The sequence below is a fragment of the Chiloscyllium plagiosum genome, unplaced genomic scaffold, assembly GCF_037043375.1.
Source record: "Chiloscyllium plagiosum isolate Xiang-an unplaced genomic scaffold, Cpla_swu_hap1 HiC_scaffold_39, whole genome shotgun sequence".
Classification (NCBI taxonomy): Eukaryota; Metazoa; Chordata; class Chondrichthyes; order Orectolobiformes; family Hemiscylliidae; genus Chiloscyllium; species Chiloscyllium plagiosum.
In genome coordinates this window covers 20,250,466-20,271,328 of record NW_028270177.1, presented here as the reverse complement: position 1 = coordinate 20,271,328, position 20,863 = coordinate 20,250,466, and the positions used below count along the sequence as shown (strand labels likewise).

The window sequence follows — 20,863 nt, the reverse complement described above, 5'->3', positions numbered from 1 at the left end:
CCCTACACTGACCTGTCCATCCCCTACACTGACCTGCCTTACCCCTACACTGACCTGTCCATCCCCTACACTGACCTGTTCATCCCCTACACTGACCTGCCTGTCCCCTACACTGACCTGTCTGTCCCCTACACTGACCTACCCGTCCACTACACTGAGCTGTCCATCCCCTTCACTGACCTGTGTGTTCCCGACACTGACCTGTCCATCCCCTACACTGACCTGTCCATCCCCTACAGTGACCAGTCCATCCACTACACTGACCTGCCTGTCCCCTACACTGACCCGCCTGTCCCCTACACTGAACTCTCCATCTCCGACACTGACGTGCCAGACCAATACTCAGACCAGTCCATCCCCTACACTGACCTTCCCGTCCCCTACACTAACCTGCCTGTCCCCTACACTGACCTGTCCATCCCCTACACTGACCTGCCTTAACCTTGCACTGACCTGTCCATCCCCTACACTGACCTGTCTTACCCCTACACTGGCCTGTCCATCCCCTACACTGACCTTCCCGTCCCCTACACTACCCTGCCTGTCCCCTACACTGACCTATCCATCCCCTACACTGACCTGCCTGTCCCCTTCCCTGACCTGTCCAACCCCTACACTGACCTGTCCATCCCCTACACTGACCTGTCTGTCCCCTACACTGACCTGTCCAGCCACTACACTGACCTGCCTATCCCCTTCACTGACCTGTCTGTCCCCTACACTGACCTGTCCATCCCCTACACTGACATGCCAGTCCCCTACACTGACCTGCCTGTCCCCTACACTGACCTGTCCATCCCCTACACTGACCTGTCCATCCCCTACACTGACCTGCCTGTCCCCTACACTGACCTGTCCATCCCCAACACTGACCTTCCCGTCCACTACACTGACCTGTCCATCCCCTACACTGACCTGTGTGTTCCCGACACTGACCTGTCCATCCCCTACACTGACCTGTCCGTCCCCTACACTGACCTGTCCATCCACTACACTGACCTGCCTATCCCTTTCACTGACCTGTCCAACCCCTACACTGACCTGTCCATCCTCTACACTGACCTGCCTGTCCCCTACACTGACCCGCCTGTCCCCTACACTGAACTCTCCATCTCCGACACTGACGTGCCAGACCAATACTCAGACCAGTCCATCCCCTACACTGACCTTCCCGTCCCCTACACTAACCTGCCTGTCCCCTACACTGACCTGTCCATCCCCTACACTGACCTGCCTTAACCTTACACTGACCTGTCCATCCCCTACACTGACCTGTCTTACCCCTACACTGGCCTGTCCATCCCCTACACTGACCTTCCCGTCCCCTACACTACCCTGCCTGTCCCCTACACTGACCTATCCATCCCCTACACTGACCTGCCTGTCCCCTTCCCTGACCTGTCCAACCCCTACACTGACCTGCCTATCCCCTTCACTGACCTGTCTGTCCCCTACACTGACCTGTCCATCCCCTACACTGACATGCCAGTCCCCTACACTGACCTGTCTGTCCCCTACACTGACCTGTCCATCCACTACACTGACCTGCCTGTTCCCTTCACTGACTCTCCATCCCCGACACTGACCTGTCCATCCCCTACACTGACCTGTGTGTTCCCGACACTGACCTGTCCAACCCCTACACTGACCTGTCCATCCCCTACACTGACCTGTCTGTCCCCTACACTGACCTGTCCATCCACTACACTGACCTGCCTGTTCCCTTCACTGACTCTCCATCCCCGACACTGACCTGTCCATTACCTACACTGACCTGCCTTACCCCTACACTGACCTGTCCATCCCCTACACTGACCTGTCTATCCCATACACTGACATGCCAGTCCCCTACACTGACCTGCCTGTCCCCTACACTGATCTGTCCATCCACTACACTGACCTGCCTATCCCCTTCACTGACCTCTCCATCCCCTACACTGACCTGTCCATTACCTACACTGACCTGCCTTACCCCTACACTGACCTGTCCATCCCCTACACTGACCTGTCTATCCCTTACACTGACCTGTCCATCCCCTACACTGACCTGCCTTACCCCTACACTGACCTGTCCATCCCCTACACTGACCTGTCTATCCCTTACACTGACCTGTCCATCCCCTACACTGACCTGCCTTACCCCTACACTGACCTGCCTTACCCCTACACTGACCTGCCTATCCCCTTCACTGACCTTTCCATCCCCTACACTGACCTGTCCATTACCTACACTGACCTGCCTTGCCCCTACACTGACCTGTCCATCCCCTACACTGACCTGTCTATCCCTTACACTGACCTGTCCATCCCCTACACTGACCTGCCTTACCCCTACACTGACCTGTCCATCCCCTTCACTGACCTCTCCATCCCCTACACTGACCTGTCCATTACCTACACTGACCTGCCTTACCCCTACACTGACCTGTCCATCCCCTACACTGACCTGTCTATCCCTTACACTGACCTGTCCATCCCCTCCTCTGACCTGCCTTACCCCTACACTGACCTGTCCATCCCCTACACTGACCTGTCTATCCCTTACACTGACCTGTCCATCCCCTACACTGACATGCCAGTCCTCTACACTGACCTGCCTGTCCCCTACACAGAACTCTACATCTCCGACACTGATGTGCCAGACCAATACTCAGACCAGTCCATCCCCTACACTGACCTCTCGATCCCCTACACTGACATGCGTTACCCCTACACTGACCTGCCTTAACCCTACACTGACCTGTCCATCACGTACACTGACCTGCCTTACCCCTACACTGACCTGTCCATCCCCTACCCTGACCTAACCATCCCCTACACTGACCTGCCTGTCCTCTACACTGACCTGTCCATCCCCTGCACTGACCTTCCCGTCGCCCACACTTACCTGTCCATCCCCGACACTGACCTGTCTGTTCCCGACACTGACCTGTCCATCCCCTACACTGACCTGTCTTACCCCTACACTTACCTGTCCATCCCCTACACTGACTTTCCCGTCGCCTACACTACCCTGCCTGTCCCCTACACTGACCTGTCCATCCCCTACACTGACCTGTGTGTTCCCAACACTGACCTGTCCATCCCCAACACTGACCTGTTTGTCCCCTACACTGACCTGTCCATCCACTGCACTGACCTGCCTGTCCCCTTCCCTGACCTGTCCAACCCCTACACTGACCTGTCCATCCCCTACACTGACCTGTCTCTCCTCTACACTGACCTGTCCATCCACTACACTGACCTGCCTATCCCCTTCACTGATCTGGCCATCCCCTACACTGACATGTCCATCCCCTACACTGACATGCCAGTCCCCTACACTGACCTGTCCATCCCCTACACTGAACTCTCCATCTCCGACACTGACGTGCCAGACCAATACTCACACCAGTCCATCCCCTACACTGACCTCTCGATCCCCTACACTGACATGCCTTACCCCTGCACTGACCTGCCTTAACCCTACACTGACCTGTCCTTCCCCTACACTGAAATGCCTTACCCCTACACTGACCTGTCCATCCCCTACCCTGACCTAACCATCCCCTACACTGACCTGCCTGTCCCCTACACTGACCTGTCCATCCCCTGCACTGACCTTCCCGTCGCCCACACTGACCTGTCCATCCCCGACACTGACCTGTCTGTTCCCGACACTGACCTGTCTGTTCCCTTCACTGACTCTCCATCCCCGACACTGACCTGTCCATCCCCTACACTGACCTGTCTATCCCCTACACTGACCTGTCCATCCCATACACTGACATGCCAGTCCCCTACACTGACCTGCCCATCCCCTACTCAGACCAGTCCATCCTCTACACTGACCTCTCGATCCCCTACACTGACATGCCTTACCCCTATACTGACCTACCTTTACCCTACACTGACCTGTCTGTCCCCTACACTAACCTGCCTTACCCCTACCCTGACCTATCAATCCCCTACACTAACCTGCCTTACTCCTACACTGACCTATCTGTCCCCTAAACTGACCTGTCTACCCCCTACACTGACCTGCATGTCCCGTGAACTGATCTATCCATCCCCTACACTGACTTGCCCATCCCCTACACTGACCTGTCTGTCCCCTACACTCACCTGTCCATCCACTACACTGACCTGCCAATCCCCTTCACTGACCTGCCCATCCCCTACACTGACCTGTCCATCCCCTACACTGACCTGTCTGTCCCCTACACTGATCTGTCCTAACACTACACTGACCTGTCCATCCCCTACACTGACCTGTCTGTCCCCTTCACTGACCTGTCCATCCCCTACACTGACCTGTCCATTACCTACACTGACCTGCCTTACACCGACACTGACCTGTTTATCTCCGACACTGACCTGCCCATCCCCTACACTGACCTGTCCATTCCCCTACAATGACCTCTCTATCCCCTACACTGACCTGTCCATCCCCTACCCTGACCTAACCATCCCCTACACTGACCTGCCTGTCCTCTACACTGACCTGTCCATCCCCTGCACTGACCTTCCCGTCGCCCACACTTACCTGTCCATCCCCGACACTGACCTGTCTGTTCCCGACACTGACCTGTCCATCCCCTACACTGACCTGTCTTACCCCTACACTTACCTGTCCATCCCCTACACTGACTTTCCCGTCGCCTACACTACCCTGCCTGTCCCCTACACTGACCTGTCCATCCCCTACACTGACCTGTGTGTTCCCAACACTGACCTGTCCATCCCCAACACTGACCTGTTTGTCCCCTACACTGACCTGTCCATCCACTGCACTGACCTGCCTGTCCCCTTCCCTGACCTGTCCAACCCCTACACTGACCTGTCCATCCCCTACACTGACCTGTCTGTCCTCTACACTGACCTGTCCATCCACTACACTGACCTGCCTATCCCCTTCACTGATCTGGCCATCCCCTACACTGACATGTCCATCCCCTACACTGACATGCCAGTCCCCTACACTGACCTGTCCATCCCCTACACTGAACTCTCCATCTCCGACACTGACGTGCCAGACCAATACTCACACCAGTCCATCCCCTACACTGACCTCTCGATCCCCTACACTGACATGCCTTACCCCTGCACTGACCTGCCTTAACCCTACACTGACCTGTCCTTCCCCTACACTGAAATGCCTTACCCCTACACTGACGTGTCCATCCCCTACCCTGACCTAACCATCCCCTACACTGACCTGCCTGTCCCCTACACTGACCTGTCCATCCCCTGCACTGACCTTCCCGTCGCCCACACTGACCTGTCCATCCCCGACACTGACCTGTCTGTTCCCGACACTGACCTGTCTGTTCCCTTCACTGACTCTCCATCCCCGACACTGACCTGTCCATCCCCTACACTGACCTGTCTATCCCCTACACTGACCTGTCCATCCCATACACTGACATGCCAGTCCCCTACACTGACCTGCCCATCCCCTACTCAGACCAGTCCATCCTCTACACTGACCTCTCGATCCCCTACACTGACATGCCTTACCCCTATACTGACCTACCTTAACCCTACACTGACCTGTCTGTCCCCTACACTAACCTGCCTTACCCCTACACTGACCTGTCCATCCCCTACACTGACCTGTCCATCCCCTATATTGACCTGCCTTACTCCTACACTGACCTGTCCATCCCCTACCCTGACCTATCAATCCCCTACACTGACCTGCCTGTCCCCTACACTGACCTATCTGTCCCCTAAACTGACCTGTCTACCCCCTACACTGACCTGCATGTCCCGTGAACTGATCTATCCATCCCCTACACTGACTTGCCCATCCCCTACACTGACCTGTCTGTCCCCTACACTCACCTGTCCATCCACTACACTGACCTGCCAATCCCCTTCACTGACCTGCCCATCCCCTACACTGACCTGTCCATCCCCTACACTGACCTGTCTGTCCCCTACACTGATCTGTCCTAACACTACACTGACCTGTCCATCCCCTACACTGACCTGTTTGTCCCCTTCACTGACCTGTCCATCCCCTACACTGACCTGTCCATTACCTACACTGACCTGCCTTACACCGACACTGACCTGTTTATCTCCGACACTGACCTGCCCATCCCCTACACTGACCTGTCCATTCCCCTACAATGACCTCTCTATCCCCTACACTGACCTGTCCATCCCTCCATCCCCTACACTGACCTATCCATCCCCTACACTGACTTCCCTGTCCCCTACAATGACCTGTCAACCCCCTACACTGACCTGGATGTCCCCTGAACTGATCTATCCATCCCCTACTCTGACTTGCCCATCCCCTACACTGACCTGTCTGTCCCCTACACTCACCTGTCCATCCACTACACTGACCTGCCAATCCCCTTCACTGACCTGCCCATCCCCTACTCAGACCAGTCCATCCTCTACACTGACCTCTCGATCCCCTACACTGACTTGCCTTACCCCTATACTGACCTACCTTAACCCTACACTGACCTGTCTGTCCCCTACACTAACCTGCCTTACCCCTACACTGACCTGTCCATCCCCTACACTGACCTGTCCATCCCCTATATTGACCTGCCTTACTCCTACACTGACCTGTCCATCCCCTACCCTGACCTATCAATCCCCTACACTGACCTGCCTGTCCCCTACACTGACCTGTCCATCCCCTACACTGACCTTCCCGTCGCCCACACTGACCTGTCCATCCCCGACACTGACTTGTGTGTTCCCGACACTGACCTGTCCATCCCCTACACTGACCTGCATCTCCCCAAAACTGATCTATCCATCCCCTACACTGACTTGCCCATCCCCTACACTGACCTGTCCATCCCCTACACTGACCTGTCTGTCCCCTACACTCACCTGTCCATCCACTACACTGACCTGCCAATCCCCTTCACTGACCTGTCCATCCCCTACACTGACCAGTCTGTCCCCTACACTGACCTGTCCATCCACTACACTGACCTGTCCATCCCCGACACTGACTTGCCTGTCCCCTACACTGACCTGTCCATCCCCTACACTGACCTGTCCATCCCCTACACTGACCTTCCCGTCCCCTATACTGACCTGTCTATCCCCTACACTGACCTGCATGTCCCCTAACCTGATCTATCCCTCCCCTTCACTGACTTGCCCTTCCCCTACCCTGACCTAACTATCCACTACACTGACCTGCCTGTCCCCTACACTGACCTGTCCATCCCCGACACTGACCTGTCTGTTCCCGACACTGACCTGTCTACCCCCTACACTGACCTGCATGTCCCGTGAACTGATCTATCCATCCCCTACACTGACTTGCCCATCCCCTACACTGACCTGTCTGTCCCCTACACTCACCTGTCCATCCACTACACTGACCTGCCAATCCCCTTCACTGACCTGTCCATCCCCTACACTGACCAGTCTGTCCCCTACACTGACCTGTCCATCCACTACACTGAGCTGTCCATCCCCGACACTGACTTGCCTGTCCCCTACACTGACCTGTCCATCCCCTACACTGACCTGTCCATCCCCTACACTGACCTTCCTGTCCCCTATACTGACCTGTCTCTCCCCTACACTTACCTGCATGTCCCCTAAACTGATCAATCCCTCCCCATCACTGACTTGCCCTTCCCCTACACTGACCGTCTGTCCCCCAGACTCAACTGTCCATCCACTACACTGACCTGTCTGTCCCCTACACTGATCTGTCCTAACACTACACTGACCTGTCCATCCCCTACACTGACCTGTCTGTCCCCTTCACTGACCTGTCCATCCCCTACACTGACCTGTCCATTACCTACACTGACTTGCCTTACACCGACACTGACCTGTTTATCTCTGACACTGACCTGCCCATCCCCTACACTGACCTGTCCATTCCCCTACAATGACCTCTCTATCCCCTACACTGACCTGTCCATCCCCTACACTGACCTATCCATCCCCTACACTGACTTCCCTGTCCCCTACAATGACCTGTCTACCCCCTACACTGACCTGCATGTCCCCTGAACTGATCTATCCATCTCCTACTCTGACTTGCCCATCCCCTACACTGACCTGTCTGTCCCCTGCACTCACCTGTCCATCCACTACACTGACCTGCCAATCCCCTTCACTGACCTGCCCATCCCCTACTCAGACAAGTCCATCCCCTACACTGACCTCTCGATCCCCTACACTGACATGCCTTACCCCTATACTGACCTACCTTAACCCTACACTGACCTGTCTGTCCCCTACACTAACCTGCCTTACCCCTACACTGACCTGTCCATCCCCTACACTGACCTGTCCATCCCCTACACTGACCTGTCCATCCCCTATATTGACCTGCCTTACTCCTACACTGACCTGTCCATCCCCTACCCTGACCTATCCATCCCCTACATTGACCTGCCTGTCCCCTACACTGACCTGTCCATCCCCTACACTGAACTTCCCGTCGCCCACACTGACCTGTCCATCCCCGACACTGACCTGTGTGTTCCCGACACTGACCTGTCCATCGCCTACACTGACCTGCATCTCCCCAAAACTGATCTATCCATCCCCTACACTGACCTGTCCATCCCCTACACTGACCTGTCTGTCCCCTACACTCACCTGTCCATCCACTACACTGACCTGCCAATCCCCTTCACTGACCTGTCCATCCCCTACACTGACCAGTCTGTCCCCTACGCTGACCTGTCCATCCCCTACACTGACCTGTCCATCCCCTACACTGACCTTCCCGTCCCCTATACTGACCTGTCTCTCCCCTACACTTACCTGCATGTCCCCTAAACTGATCTATCCCTCCCCTTCACTGACTTGCCCTTCCCCTACACTGACCGTCTGTCCCCTAGACTCAACTGTCCATCCACTACACTGACCTGCCTATCCCCTTCACTGACCTGTCCATCCCCTACACTGACCTGTCCATCCCCTACACTGACATGTCTGTCCCCTACACTGACCTGTCCGTCCACTACACTGACCTGCCTATCCCCTTCACTGACCTGTCCATCCCCCACACTGACCTGTCCATTACCTACACTGACCTGCCTTACCCGTACACTGACCTGTCTATCCCCTACACTGATCTGCCCATCCCCTACACTGACCTGTCCATTCCCCTACAATGACCTCTCTATCCCCTACACTGACCTGCCCATACCCTACACTGACCCATCCATCCCCTATACTGACCTGCCTGTTCCCTACACTGACCTGTCCATCCCCTGCACTGACTTGTCTATCCCCTACACTGACCTGTCCAATCCCTATACTGACCTGCCTGTCCCCTACACTGACCTGTCCATCCCGTACACTGACCTTCCCGTCCCCTACACTGAATTGTCTATCCCCTACACTGACCTGCCTGTCCCCTAAACTGATCTATCCAACCCCTACATTAACTTGCCCATCCCCTACACTGACCTGTCTGTCCCCTACACTGACATGTCCATCCACTACATTGACCTGCCTGTCCCCTAAACTGACCTGTCCATCCCCTACACTGACCTGTGCATCCTCGACACTGACCTGTCTGTCCCCTACACTGACCTGTCCATCCACTCGACTGACCTGTCCATTTCCAACACTGACCTGCCTTACCCCTACACTGACCTGTCTATCCCCTACACTGACCTGTCCATCCCCTACACTGACTTGCCTTACCCCTACACTGACCTCTCTATCCCCTACACTGACCTGCCCATACCCTACACTGACCCGTCCATCCCCTGCACTGACTTGTCCATCCCCGACACTGACCTGTCCAATCCCTACACTGACCTTTCTGTCCCCTACACTGACCTATCCATCTCCTACACTGACCTCCTGTCCCCTACACTGACCTGTCTATCCCCTTCACTGACCTGCCTATCCCCTACAATGACCTGTCCATCCCCTACACTGTCCTGTCCATCCCTACACTGACCTGCCCGTCCCCTACACTGACCTGCCTATCCCCTACTCTGACCTGTCTGTCCCCTACACTCTCCTGCCCATCACCTCCAGTGACCTGTCCATCCCCTACACTAACCTGCCTTACCCCTACACTGACCTGTCCATCCCTTCCACTGACCTATCCATCCCCTACACTGACCTGTCTGTTCCCGACACTGAACTGTCCATCCCCTACACTGACCTATCTGTCCCCTATACTGACCTGTGTATCCCCTACACTGACCTGCCTGTCCCCTAAACTGATCTATCCATCCCCTACACTGACTTGCCCATCCCCTACCTGTCTGTCCCCCACACTGACATGTCCATCCACTACACTGACCTGCCTATGCCCATCACTGACCTGTCCATCCCCTACACTGACCTGTCTGTCCCCTACACTGACCTGTCCATCCACTACACTGACCTGCCTATCCCCTTCACTGACCTCTCCATCCCCTACACTGACCTGTCTATCCCCAACACTGACCTGTCCATCCCCTACACGGACCTGTCCATCCCCTACACTGACCTGTCCATTACCTACATTGACCTGCCTTACCCCTACACTGACCTGTCTATCCCCAACACTGACCTGTCCATCCCCTACACTGACCTGTCCATCCCGTACACTGACCTTCCCGTCCCCTACACTGAATTGTCTATCCCCTACACTGACCTGCCTGTCCCCTAAACTGATCTATCCAACCCCTACATTAACTTGCCCATCCCCTACACTGACCTGTCCATCCCTACACTGACATGTCCATCCACTACATTGACCTGCCTGTCCCCTAAACTGACCTGTCCATCCCCTACACTGACCTGTGCATCCTCGACACTGACCTGTCTGTCCCCTACACTGACCTGCCCATTTCCAACACTGACCTGCCTTACCCCTACACTGACCTGTCTATCCCCTACACTGACCTGTCCATCCCCTACACTGACTTGCCTTACCCCTACACTGACCTCTCTATCCCCTACACTGACCTGCCCATACCCTACACTGACCCGTCCATCCCCTGCACTGACTTGTCCATCCCCGACACTGACCTGTCCAATCCCTACACTGACCTTTCTGTCCCCTACACTGACCTATCCATCTCCTACACTGACCTCCTGTCCCCTACACTGACCTGTCTATCCCCTTCACTGACCTGTCCATCCCCTACACTGTCCTGTCCATCCCTACACTGACCTGCCCGTCCCCTACACTGACCTGCCTATCCCCTACTCTGACCTGTCTGTCCCCTACACTCTCCTGCCCATCACCTCCAGTGACCTGTCCATCCCCTACACTAACCTGCCTTACCCCTACACTGACCTGTCCATCCCTTACACTGACCTGTCTGTTCCCGACACTGAACTGTCCATCCCCTACACTGACCTATCTGTCCCCTATACTGACCTGTCTGTCCCCTACACTCTCCTGCCCATCACCTCCAGTGACCTGTCCATCCCCTACACTAACCTGCCTTACCCCTACACTGACCTATCCATCCCCTACACTGACCTGTCTGTTCCCGACACTGAACTGTCCATCCCCTACACTGACCTATCTGTCCCCTATACTGACCTGTGTATCCCCTACACTGACCTGCCTGTCCCCTAAACTGATCTATCCATCCCCTACACTGACTTGCCCATCCCCTACCTGTCTGTCCCCACACTGACATGTCCATCCACTACACTGACCTGCCTATGCCCATCACTGACCTGTCCATCCCCTACACTGACCTGTCTGTCCCCTACACTGACCTGTCCATCCACTACACTGACCTGCCTATCCCCTTCACTGACCTCTCCATCCCCTACACTGACCTGTCCATTACCTACATTGACCTGCCTTACCCCTACACTGACCTGCCTATCCCCTTCACTGACCTGTCCATCCCCTACACTGACCTGTCCATCCCGTACACTGACCTTCCCGTCCCCTACACTGAATTGTCTATCCCCTACACTGACCTGCCTGTCCCCTAAACTGATCTATCCAACCCCTACATTAACTTGCCCATCCCCTACACTGACCTGTCTGTCCCCTACACTGACATGTCCATCCACTACATTGACCTGCCTGTCCCCTAAACTGACCTGTCCATCCCCTACACTGACCTGTGCATCCTCGACACTGACCTGTCTGTCCCCTACACTGACCTGTCCATCCACTCGACTGACCTGTCCATCCCCTACACTGACCTGCCTTACCCCTACACTGACTTGTCCTTCCCCTACACTGACCTATCCATCCCCTACACTGACCTGCCTGTCCCCTACACTGATCTGTCCATCCCCTACACTGACCTTCCCGTCCCCTACACTGACCTGTCCATCCCCTACACTGACCTGTCTTAACCCTACACTGACCTGTCCATCCCCTACACTGACCTATCCATCCCCTACACTGACCTGTCTGTTCCCGACAATGACCTGTCCGTTCCCGAAAATGACCGATCCATCCCCTACACTGACCTATCTGTCCCCTATACTGACCTGTGTATCCCCTACACTGACCTGCCTGTCCCCTAAACTGATCTATCCATCCCTACACTGACTTGCCCATCCCCTACCTGTCTGTCCCCCACACTGACTGTCCCCCATACTGACATGTCCATCCACTACACTGACCTGCCTATCCCCTTCACTGACCTCTCCATCCCCTACACTGACGTGTCCATTACCTACACTGACCTGCCTTACCCCTACACTGACCTGTCTATCCCCAACACAGACCTGTCCATCCCCTACACTGACCTGTCCATCACCTACACTGACCTGCCAGTCCCCTACAGAGAATTCTCCATCTCCTACACTGACATGCCAATCCAGTACACAGACCAGTCAATCCCCTACACTGACGTGCCAGTCCCCTACACTGACCTGCCTGTCCCCTACAGTGAATTCTCCATCTCCTACACTGACATACCAGTCCAGTACACAGACCAGTGCATCCGCTACACTGACCTTTCCATCCCCTACACTGACCTGCCTTACCCCTACACTGACCTGTCTGTCCCCTACACTGACCTGCCTTACCCCTAAACTGACCTGTCCATCCCCTACACTGACCTGCCTTACCCCTACACTGACCTGTCCATCCCCTACACTGACTTGTCCATCCCCTACACTGACCTGTCTGTCCCCTACACTGACCTATCTGCCCCCTACACTGACCTGCGCATGCCCTTCACTGACCTGCCTTACCCCTACACTGACCTGTCCATCCCCTACACTGACCTGTCTGTCCCTGACATTGACCTGTCCATCCCTTACACTGACCTGTCTGTTCCCTACACTGATCAGTCTATCCCCTACACTGACCTGCCTGTCCCCTAAACTCATCTATCCATCCCCTATGCTGACCAGTCCATCCCCTACACTGACATGCCTGTCCCCTTCACTTATCTGTCTGTCCCCTACACTGTCCTGTCTATCCCCTACACTGACCTGTCCATCCCCTACACTGACCTGTCTATCCCCTACAGTGAGCTGTCTATCCCCTGCACTGACCTGTCCATCCCCTACACTGATCTGCCCATCCCCTACACTGACCTCTCCACCTCTTCCACTGACATGCCAGTCCATACACAGAACTATCCATCCCCTACACTAACCTGTCCATCCCCTACAGTGACCTGCTTTACCCCTATACTGACCTGCCCATCCCCTAAACTGCCCTGTCTATCCCCTACACTGACCTGTCCATCCCCTACACTAACATGCCAGTCCCCTACACTGACCTGCCTGTCCCCTACACTGACCACTCTCTCCCCTACCCTGACCTGCTTTACCCCTACACTGACCTGTCTATCTCCTACACTGACTTGTCTATCCCCTAAACTGACCTGCCTTACCCCTACACTGACCTGCCCATCCCCTACACTGACCTGTCCGTCCCTACACTGACCTGTCCATCCCTACACTGACCTGTCCATCCCCTACACTGACCTACTTTTCCCCTTCACTGACCTGTCCATCCCCTACATTGACCTGCCTGTCCCCTACACTGGGAGAATTTGAGGACTGCTGATGCTGGAGATCATTGTCAAAAATTGTCGTGCCTGAAAAGCACAGCCGGTCAGGCAGCATCCAATGAGCAGGAGTGTTGATGTTTTGTGCATCATCTTCCTGATGAAGAGGTCAAGCTCGAAATATTGATGTCATGCCTCTCAGATGCTGCAAGACCGGCTGTGCTAATCCAGCACCACATTCCCTCCCCTGACCTGTCTATCCCCTACTCTGGCCTGCCTATCCCCTACATTGACCTGTTTGTTCTCCTCTACTCTTTGACGCTCTTATTGGCTAAGAATCTATCAAACTCAGACTTTAAGATATTTTCTGAGCCAGCTTGCTCTCTCGCAAAGAGGAATCCATCTACCAACATCTCTCTGAGAGAAAAATAATTCTCTTCATCTCTGTTTGAGATGGGTGACTCACATTTATCCACCAGTTTTGGTCTCTCCCTTCGGTGAAGCATTCATAAAATTTCCATCCATTAAAGTCCGATTCTAATATGCTCCCTCATGTACTCTGGGTATTGTTAGGACCTCTGTATTTGAACTATCTACGTTCTCTGTAAATTTTCCTTTTGCTGTGAAGACTTCCAAAGTCTGTGTGCAGCGGTGACTTGCACTGGCAGGTCAATGTGCCAGCATACTATTTGGGCCTGCGCAGAGCTTGCAAGCATCTGAGCAGTCACACAACTTAGTGAGAATGTTGATTACTACAGGACGAGTCAGACCCCAGAATGAAATCTGGCTTGGTGGATCATACTTCTTCTTTTCAGTTTAGTGTGACTGTCTTTCACTGAAACACAAACAAGCAGGTTTCATTTTAACAATAAAACAGAAGTTCATTACACATTTTTCAAAAATAGTAAAGTAAAATAAACCAACTAAAACAAACATGTAACACAAAATTTAAAAGATTTCAAAACCCAGCAAAATGAAATCACATCCACTCTCCAAAACAATATTGGTGCAACTAAACAAAATTCAGAGGAATTTTCCTTCCCTATCAAATTTATAGAGTGACTTGACAAGAGAGTCAAAGAGTATAGGGGATAGACAGGCCAGTCAAGGTCAGTTCCAGTCCTGTAAACTGTGAAACCTTTTTCCTTGTTTCTCACAACTGGATTATTAGACTGTCTCAGTTTTAAATAATCAACCCAGAATTCTAACCAAACACTCCTGGTATGGAACAAAAAACAGAAATTTAGAATTAGAATTTGTACAGTGTGGAAACAGGGCCCTTCAGCCCAACAAGTTCTCACCGACCCTCTGAAGAGTAACCCATCCAGACCCATTACCCTACATTTACCTCTGACTACTGCACCTAACCTACATATCCCTGAACACTATGGGCAACTTAGCTTGGCCAATTCACAAACCACATCTTTGGATTGTGGGAGGAAACTGGAGCACCCAGAGGAACCCCACACAGACACGGGGGGAATGAGCAAATTCCGCACAAATAGTCACCTGAGGTTGCAATCAAACCTCGGTTCCCTGGCGCTGTGAGGCAGCAGTGCTAATCTCTGAGCCACTGTGCCACTGGAAAAACTCAGGAGTTTTCATGGCATCTGTGGAGAGAAAACAGAGTTAATGTTTTGGGTCCAGTGACCTTTCTTCAGAACAGCTCCTGGTATGAAAGTTTCACAAACTGAAAGCCTAACACTGAGGTAATTCATTTTCCCTTAACTAATCTGATCATTAAGGGAACCTATTCCTACATCCAGTTTCAGTCAGTTCTCCTTTGAACTGCCTTCAAAAGCTTTTTAGTTAAGTTAAACAAACTCTTACTCATCCCTCTGCTGTTAAACAAATGGCTTATTCATTTCTTCTACTGTTGTAAAACCCATAATATAAAGCAACTTACATAAACCCTGTATGAGGCCTTTAGTCATCTGCTGCCTGACACAGACTGATTTTAAATCATGGTGCCAAAAATGCTGATGTAGTTAATTATTAAACTGCTTCAAACAAATAGACTAAACTCATATCCAACTAGCTTAAAATCTAAATTTTTTTTTAAATGAAACTAATTTATATATATGTAAATTACACAACTTTCACCACACTGTGTTCAGTAGATTGATAACACTGGTTTGTACCTGTTTAAAATGTATGTTGATTCCTTTAAAAAATGGTTACTGAGTATTCAAGAACAAAATGAAATTGAAGTGTTTTGAATAGAGATTAAACATGTTAACTGTAAGCCATTCTCCAAATCTATCTTTTAACAGGATAGATTAACTGCATTTATGTTCAAGGTGCTTTCATTTGAAGATTTGGGATAAGCATTATGTCACCATATATACTCCTGTGAAAGTGATGTTTCTCAGATCACATTTTTAGCTGAGAAACAGAGGGTTAACCTTTACACAAGTAATAGCTTCAAGGGGTTGAAATCCACTCTCTCCCAACATCTCACTATGACGGGATTTTCAGATTGGACATTGTTTCTTTCAACTGCACTCCCAAAAGTGCCAAAGGAATGCAGTATGTGCCATTGAAGTGGTCATCTTGACACCATGTGTTGATGTGCGCACTCCCAAGGTACCTTTAAGACTGTTCTGTTCTGTCAATGAGTGGGATTACATCAGGGCAAGTCTAACCACCAGGTCAAGCAGGTATAAATACAAAAGATTTGCCTAAAAGTTAGGGATCGATATTTACTTCATATCGACCATTACTCGGGTAAGTATTGTACTCTAATGTTACAGGGCCACATTTAGACCCACACCTTTTTGACCCACATTATTCTAAATGCTAATAGTCTCCATAATATTTCTCTTCTGTGACTTTATTTTGCAGAGGATTCCTTGGTGGGCATATCAGTGACAGGAGACCTCAAAGTGTGGGATCTTTCTTCATCAGTTAATGGTATCCAGGTCAGCTCATTGCAAAACACACAGTTGACATTGTAGAAATTCTGCTTTCTATTACGATACAGATTCTTCATTGCCTGTTCTAGTATTTCTTTTGTATTTTGCAGGCAAGGGAGGATGTTTTTGAAGCAGAATCCAAGTCACTCCAATGTTTTAATTGTCAAGCAGTCTGTTTCTGTACCTATACTGAACGTTTGCTGTTAGTAGTTTGCTCTGATTGCTGGAAGGTATGTTTTAATGCCATACTAAAATAGTATGGGGACATTAAACTAAAAGAGCGAAAAAATATAATGTACAATGGATTGGCTATGCCTGGCTTAACTAGTAACACATTAGCCCTTCAGTCAGAAAGTCACAGGCTCAAGCCCTATAACAGGATCTGAGCGCATTACCTCAGTGAGCACTTCTCTCAAGTGCTAGGAGAGCGCTATATTATATTAGTAACTGTCTTTTGAAAGACTTGTTCAACTGAAGTCACATTTACTTGTAAAGCATGATTTTTACAATCTCATTGCCCTACCCATTGGACCACATCCTTGGTCATGGTCAACATCCTTCTCATTCAACGGTGCCAAAATTAGATTAATTGTCACTTAATTTCTTGGTGTTTGCACTGGTACACAAAATGGCTGCCACTTTGCCAACATAAAGGTGATAGTACTTAAGAGCAGCTTGTTTTTTGTGAGATCACGCAATGCTCTGAGACTTGATAAGGCACTTACCAGGAGAACGTGAGTGAGGACTGCAGATGCTGGTGCTGGAAAAGCCCAGCTGGGTCAGGCACCATCCGAAGAGCAGGAGAGTTGACGTTTCGAGCATAAGTTCTTCATCAGGAATGTTATCAGTGTACACTCCTCTTCTTTCAGTCCTAAAGCAGCTCTGAAAAATTCATACGTGGATAGATAATTAATTCTGCCTAGCAATTCAAATAATTTCTGAATTTAGTCTGTAAAATAAGATTTATTCCTTCAGTTGTGAACTTTATCTGTCAATTTAACTTTGTAAATCTGCTGGATGTGGAAAGCAATTGTAGCCATCCAGATTTACATTCGGTATATAAATGCCTTGATTTTCACTTTATATTCTTGTTTAAGCCCCTCCATGACCTCATTGCAATGTATCTCTAACTACTGTACATCCCTATGTTATAAAAAATCAGAAGCACTAGGAGCGGCCCCATGAGCCTGCTCCACCATTTGGACTCAATCATGGTGTTGATCTCATTGTGGCCTCAACTCCACTTTCCTGCCCATTCCCCTTAACCTTTAAATCCATTACCAAATAAAAATCTGTCTATCTTCTTAAATTAGTCCAGTATTCCAGTGGCCACAATTTTGGGTAATGAAAGCCACGGATTCACAACCCTTTGAGGGAAGTAATTTGTTGTCATCGTTGTTTTAAATCTGCCATCTCTTGGCCTGAAACTAAGACCTCGCATTCTGCCCTTGGTCTTGTTACTGGCAGTTGGGCCATTCAGCTGCTTTGGCCCTACTTTCCAGAATTTTCTGCCTCTCTCTGTCTGCTTTTCTGCCTCTTTCTATCTTCCTTTAAGATGTTCTGTAAGATCTGTCTCTTTGACTGATATCTGCTTTTTTGACTCACTGGATGTATTTGTCTGGTAATGTTGGTGTGAAGTACTTTTGGATGTTTTACTGGATTGAGCCATTACACAGATGTAAAAACAAAATGGTGCCTCTCTTGTAGACATTTTATTCTCTCATTGTTGTCCAGGTATTTGATTACTGTGACTTCTCATTGCTGTGCTTTGTCAATTGCAATAATGGTCACCACTGGGCTGGTGGCGAAGTCTTGGCTGCAAATAAAATAATCCTCTGGACTGAGACCGGGCACAGTTACATCTACCAGCTGCCCGACAGGTGGGGACAGATGGGGAAACCACGTGAAAAGTTCAGGTACGGTATGAGTGGTGGATGTTCCATTCATTCCACCGTGAAAATCCCAGCATGGGACTGATATGTTTTTTTTAAAAAAGACCAGTGCACACAAAGCTTTCCCAGAGTGGGACATTTGTCAGGATGTTGGCAGCTGTGCACATTGGCTCCCACTGCGAGAGTCTAGAGAATGGGAGTAATCAGCCAGAACTTTCTGCTACACTTGTGAAGAGGAACTTAATAAGTAAAGACTATTCATTTTATTAAAATGAGAAAGAATCCTTATGATGCTGCATGCAAAACAATGGACGTTCCGGAGGGCGAAGTGGATAATTTAAAAAGTGAGGAATTTTGAATCACTGGGAATTAGTTTTGTAATATTGGAAGATAAATGGGGTTGGAATTGTGTGCTGGTGACTAATGTGTTTGCATATTTTCTGAGCTTCCACTGATTACTGTTTCAGCGGTAGGCAGTTCATGTTAAAATTGTGGAGGAATGGATTTCAAAACAGCTCCTTCAATATTATGTATATTGCATGTGATTTCAACTTGTTGGCCTTTCCCTGATAGAAGTCACAAATCTCTCTGGCTTTACTTGTGCTCAGCAGCAAACCCACTTCTTGACCAGTAAATTCTTCAATGTCTTTACAGCAGCCTGTTCAAAGCTGGCATTTTTACTTCCCACGGACATTCATTAACTGAAACTGTTTCACCTCGGTTGCTCTGCTATACATCAAAAGATGTTAACCGGAAGGTAATGTACATTTTTGAACATAAAATTTAATGTTCAATGCACTGTAATTCTAAAATGTGTTTAAATTCTGAATCCACTTAAAACTGTTGACAGGTTACAGTGATTTTTCTATGTATATACTTGGAGAGTTTTGTGGTCTTGAGCTACCTTGAGTAAGAAATCTTTGAGGACTTTTTTTTTAAAGACAGTGGGGTGGAAGTACATGTACAGCTTTCTTAAATTCTGCCTTGAAATTGCAATGAGTATTAGTGTGTACTTGTACAAAACTTTTTTGTATTATTCCAAGGTATCAATTCAGTTAGAAATAAATATTAATCAATTGATTAGATTAGATTACTTACAGTGTGGAAACAGGCCCTTCGGCCCAACAAGTCCACACCGACCCGCCGAAACGCAACCCACCCAGGCCCATTCCCCTATATTTACCCCTTCACCTAACACTATGGGCAATTTAGCATGGCCAATTCACCTAACCTGCACATTTTTGGACTGTGAGAGGAAACCCACGCAGACACGGGGAGAATGTGCAAACTCTATACTGTCAGTCACCTGAGGCAGGAATTGAACCCGGGTGTCTGGCGCTGCGAGGCAGCAGTGCTAACCACTGTGCCACTGTGCTGCCCACTGTGCAACCGTGCCGCCCACTGATATTCAAACATAGTCTACAGAGAACTATACCAGGCCATTTGGCCCATCTGACCTGTACTGGTGTTTATCCTCTGCACAAGCCTCCTCCCACCCTCTTCCCACTTCCTCCCACTTCACCAAACTTGAATAGAATATCCTTCCACTCCTTTTCCCATCATGTACTGACCGAGTCACCCCTTCAATCCATCCATGTGACTTGCCTCAGCTACTCAGTGGTAATGAGAGCCACATTCTAGGTGAATTTTTTTTATGAATACCATAATGCATTTAATATTGACCAATATATTCATAACATCCACAACTGTTTTTCATACAGCTCCGCACTCCAGGCAGATTTTTGACAGGACGGAGATGTGTGGGTGAAAGGGACCACATGAAATATGTCTCATGGCTAGCTCACTGCCTTCCCGTTCACCCTGCCCTGATCTCCGTAAGACAGGAACTGGGTGATAATCAACTCATTCAGAAATGTGGCAACACACCTCTGGAGCAGTTAAGATTAGAACCCAGGCCTCCTCTTTGAGAGGTAGGTACTCTACCACTGCACCACAGTAACGTCTGGAAGAGCTGGGTAGGGCACCACCTGTAGGCCACCTGTCCTAAGGCCTCTTGGGGCCTTTAACTGCCCACTTAAGGCTCTCAACTTGCCTTCACTGCCACTATGGTGTCTCAGTGCATGAACCATAGAAGGTTAGTATGCAGGTACAGCAAGTAATCAGGAAAACTAATAGAATGTTCTTGTTTATTTGAGGGGAATTGAAT

General features: G+C 50.5%; 1 protein-coding gene across 5 annotated transcripts in view; it reads left to right on the top strand.

The window, feature by feature from the left end:
* The window catches only part of LOC122540993 (WD repeat-containing protein 72-like), a 339,613-nt gene that overhangs the window by 74,998 nt on the left and 243,752 nt on the right, over positions 1–20,863 (top strand). For 3 of the 5 annotated variants that reach the window (XM_043677401.2, XM_087981195.1, XM_087981196.1), the window contains 4 exons: positions 16,734–16,810; positions 16,915–17,034; positions 18,539–18,720; positions 19,351–19,453. In XM_043677401.2, the coding sequence (XP_043533336.2) occupies positions 16,734–16,810; positions 16,915–17,034; positions 18,539–18,720; positions 19,351–19,453 (482 nt within the window). The remainder of the gene's footprint in view (positions 1–16,733; positions 16,811–16,914; positions 17,035–18,538; positions 18,721–19,350; positions 19,454–20,863) is intronic. The other 2 variants (XM_087981192.1, XM_087981193.1) reach the window with 2 other exon arrangements.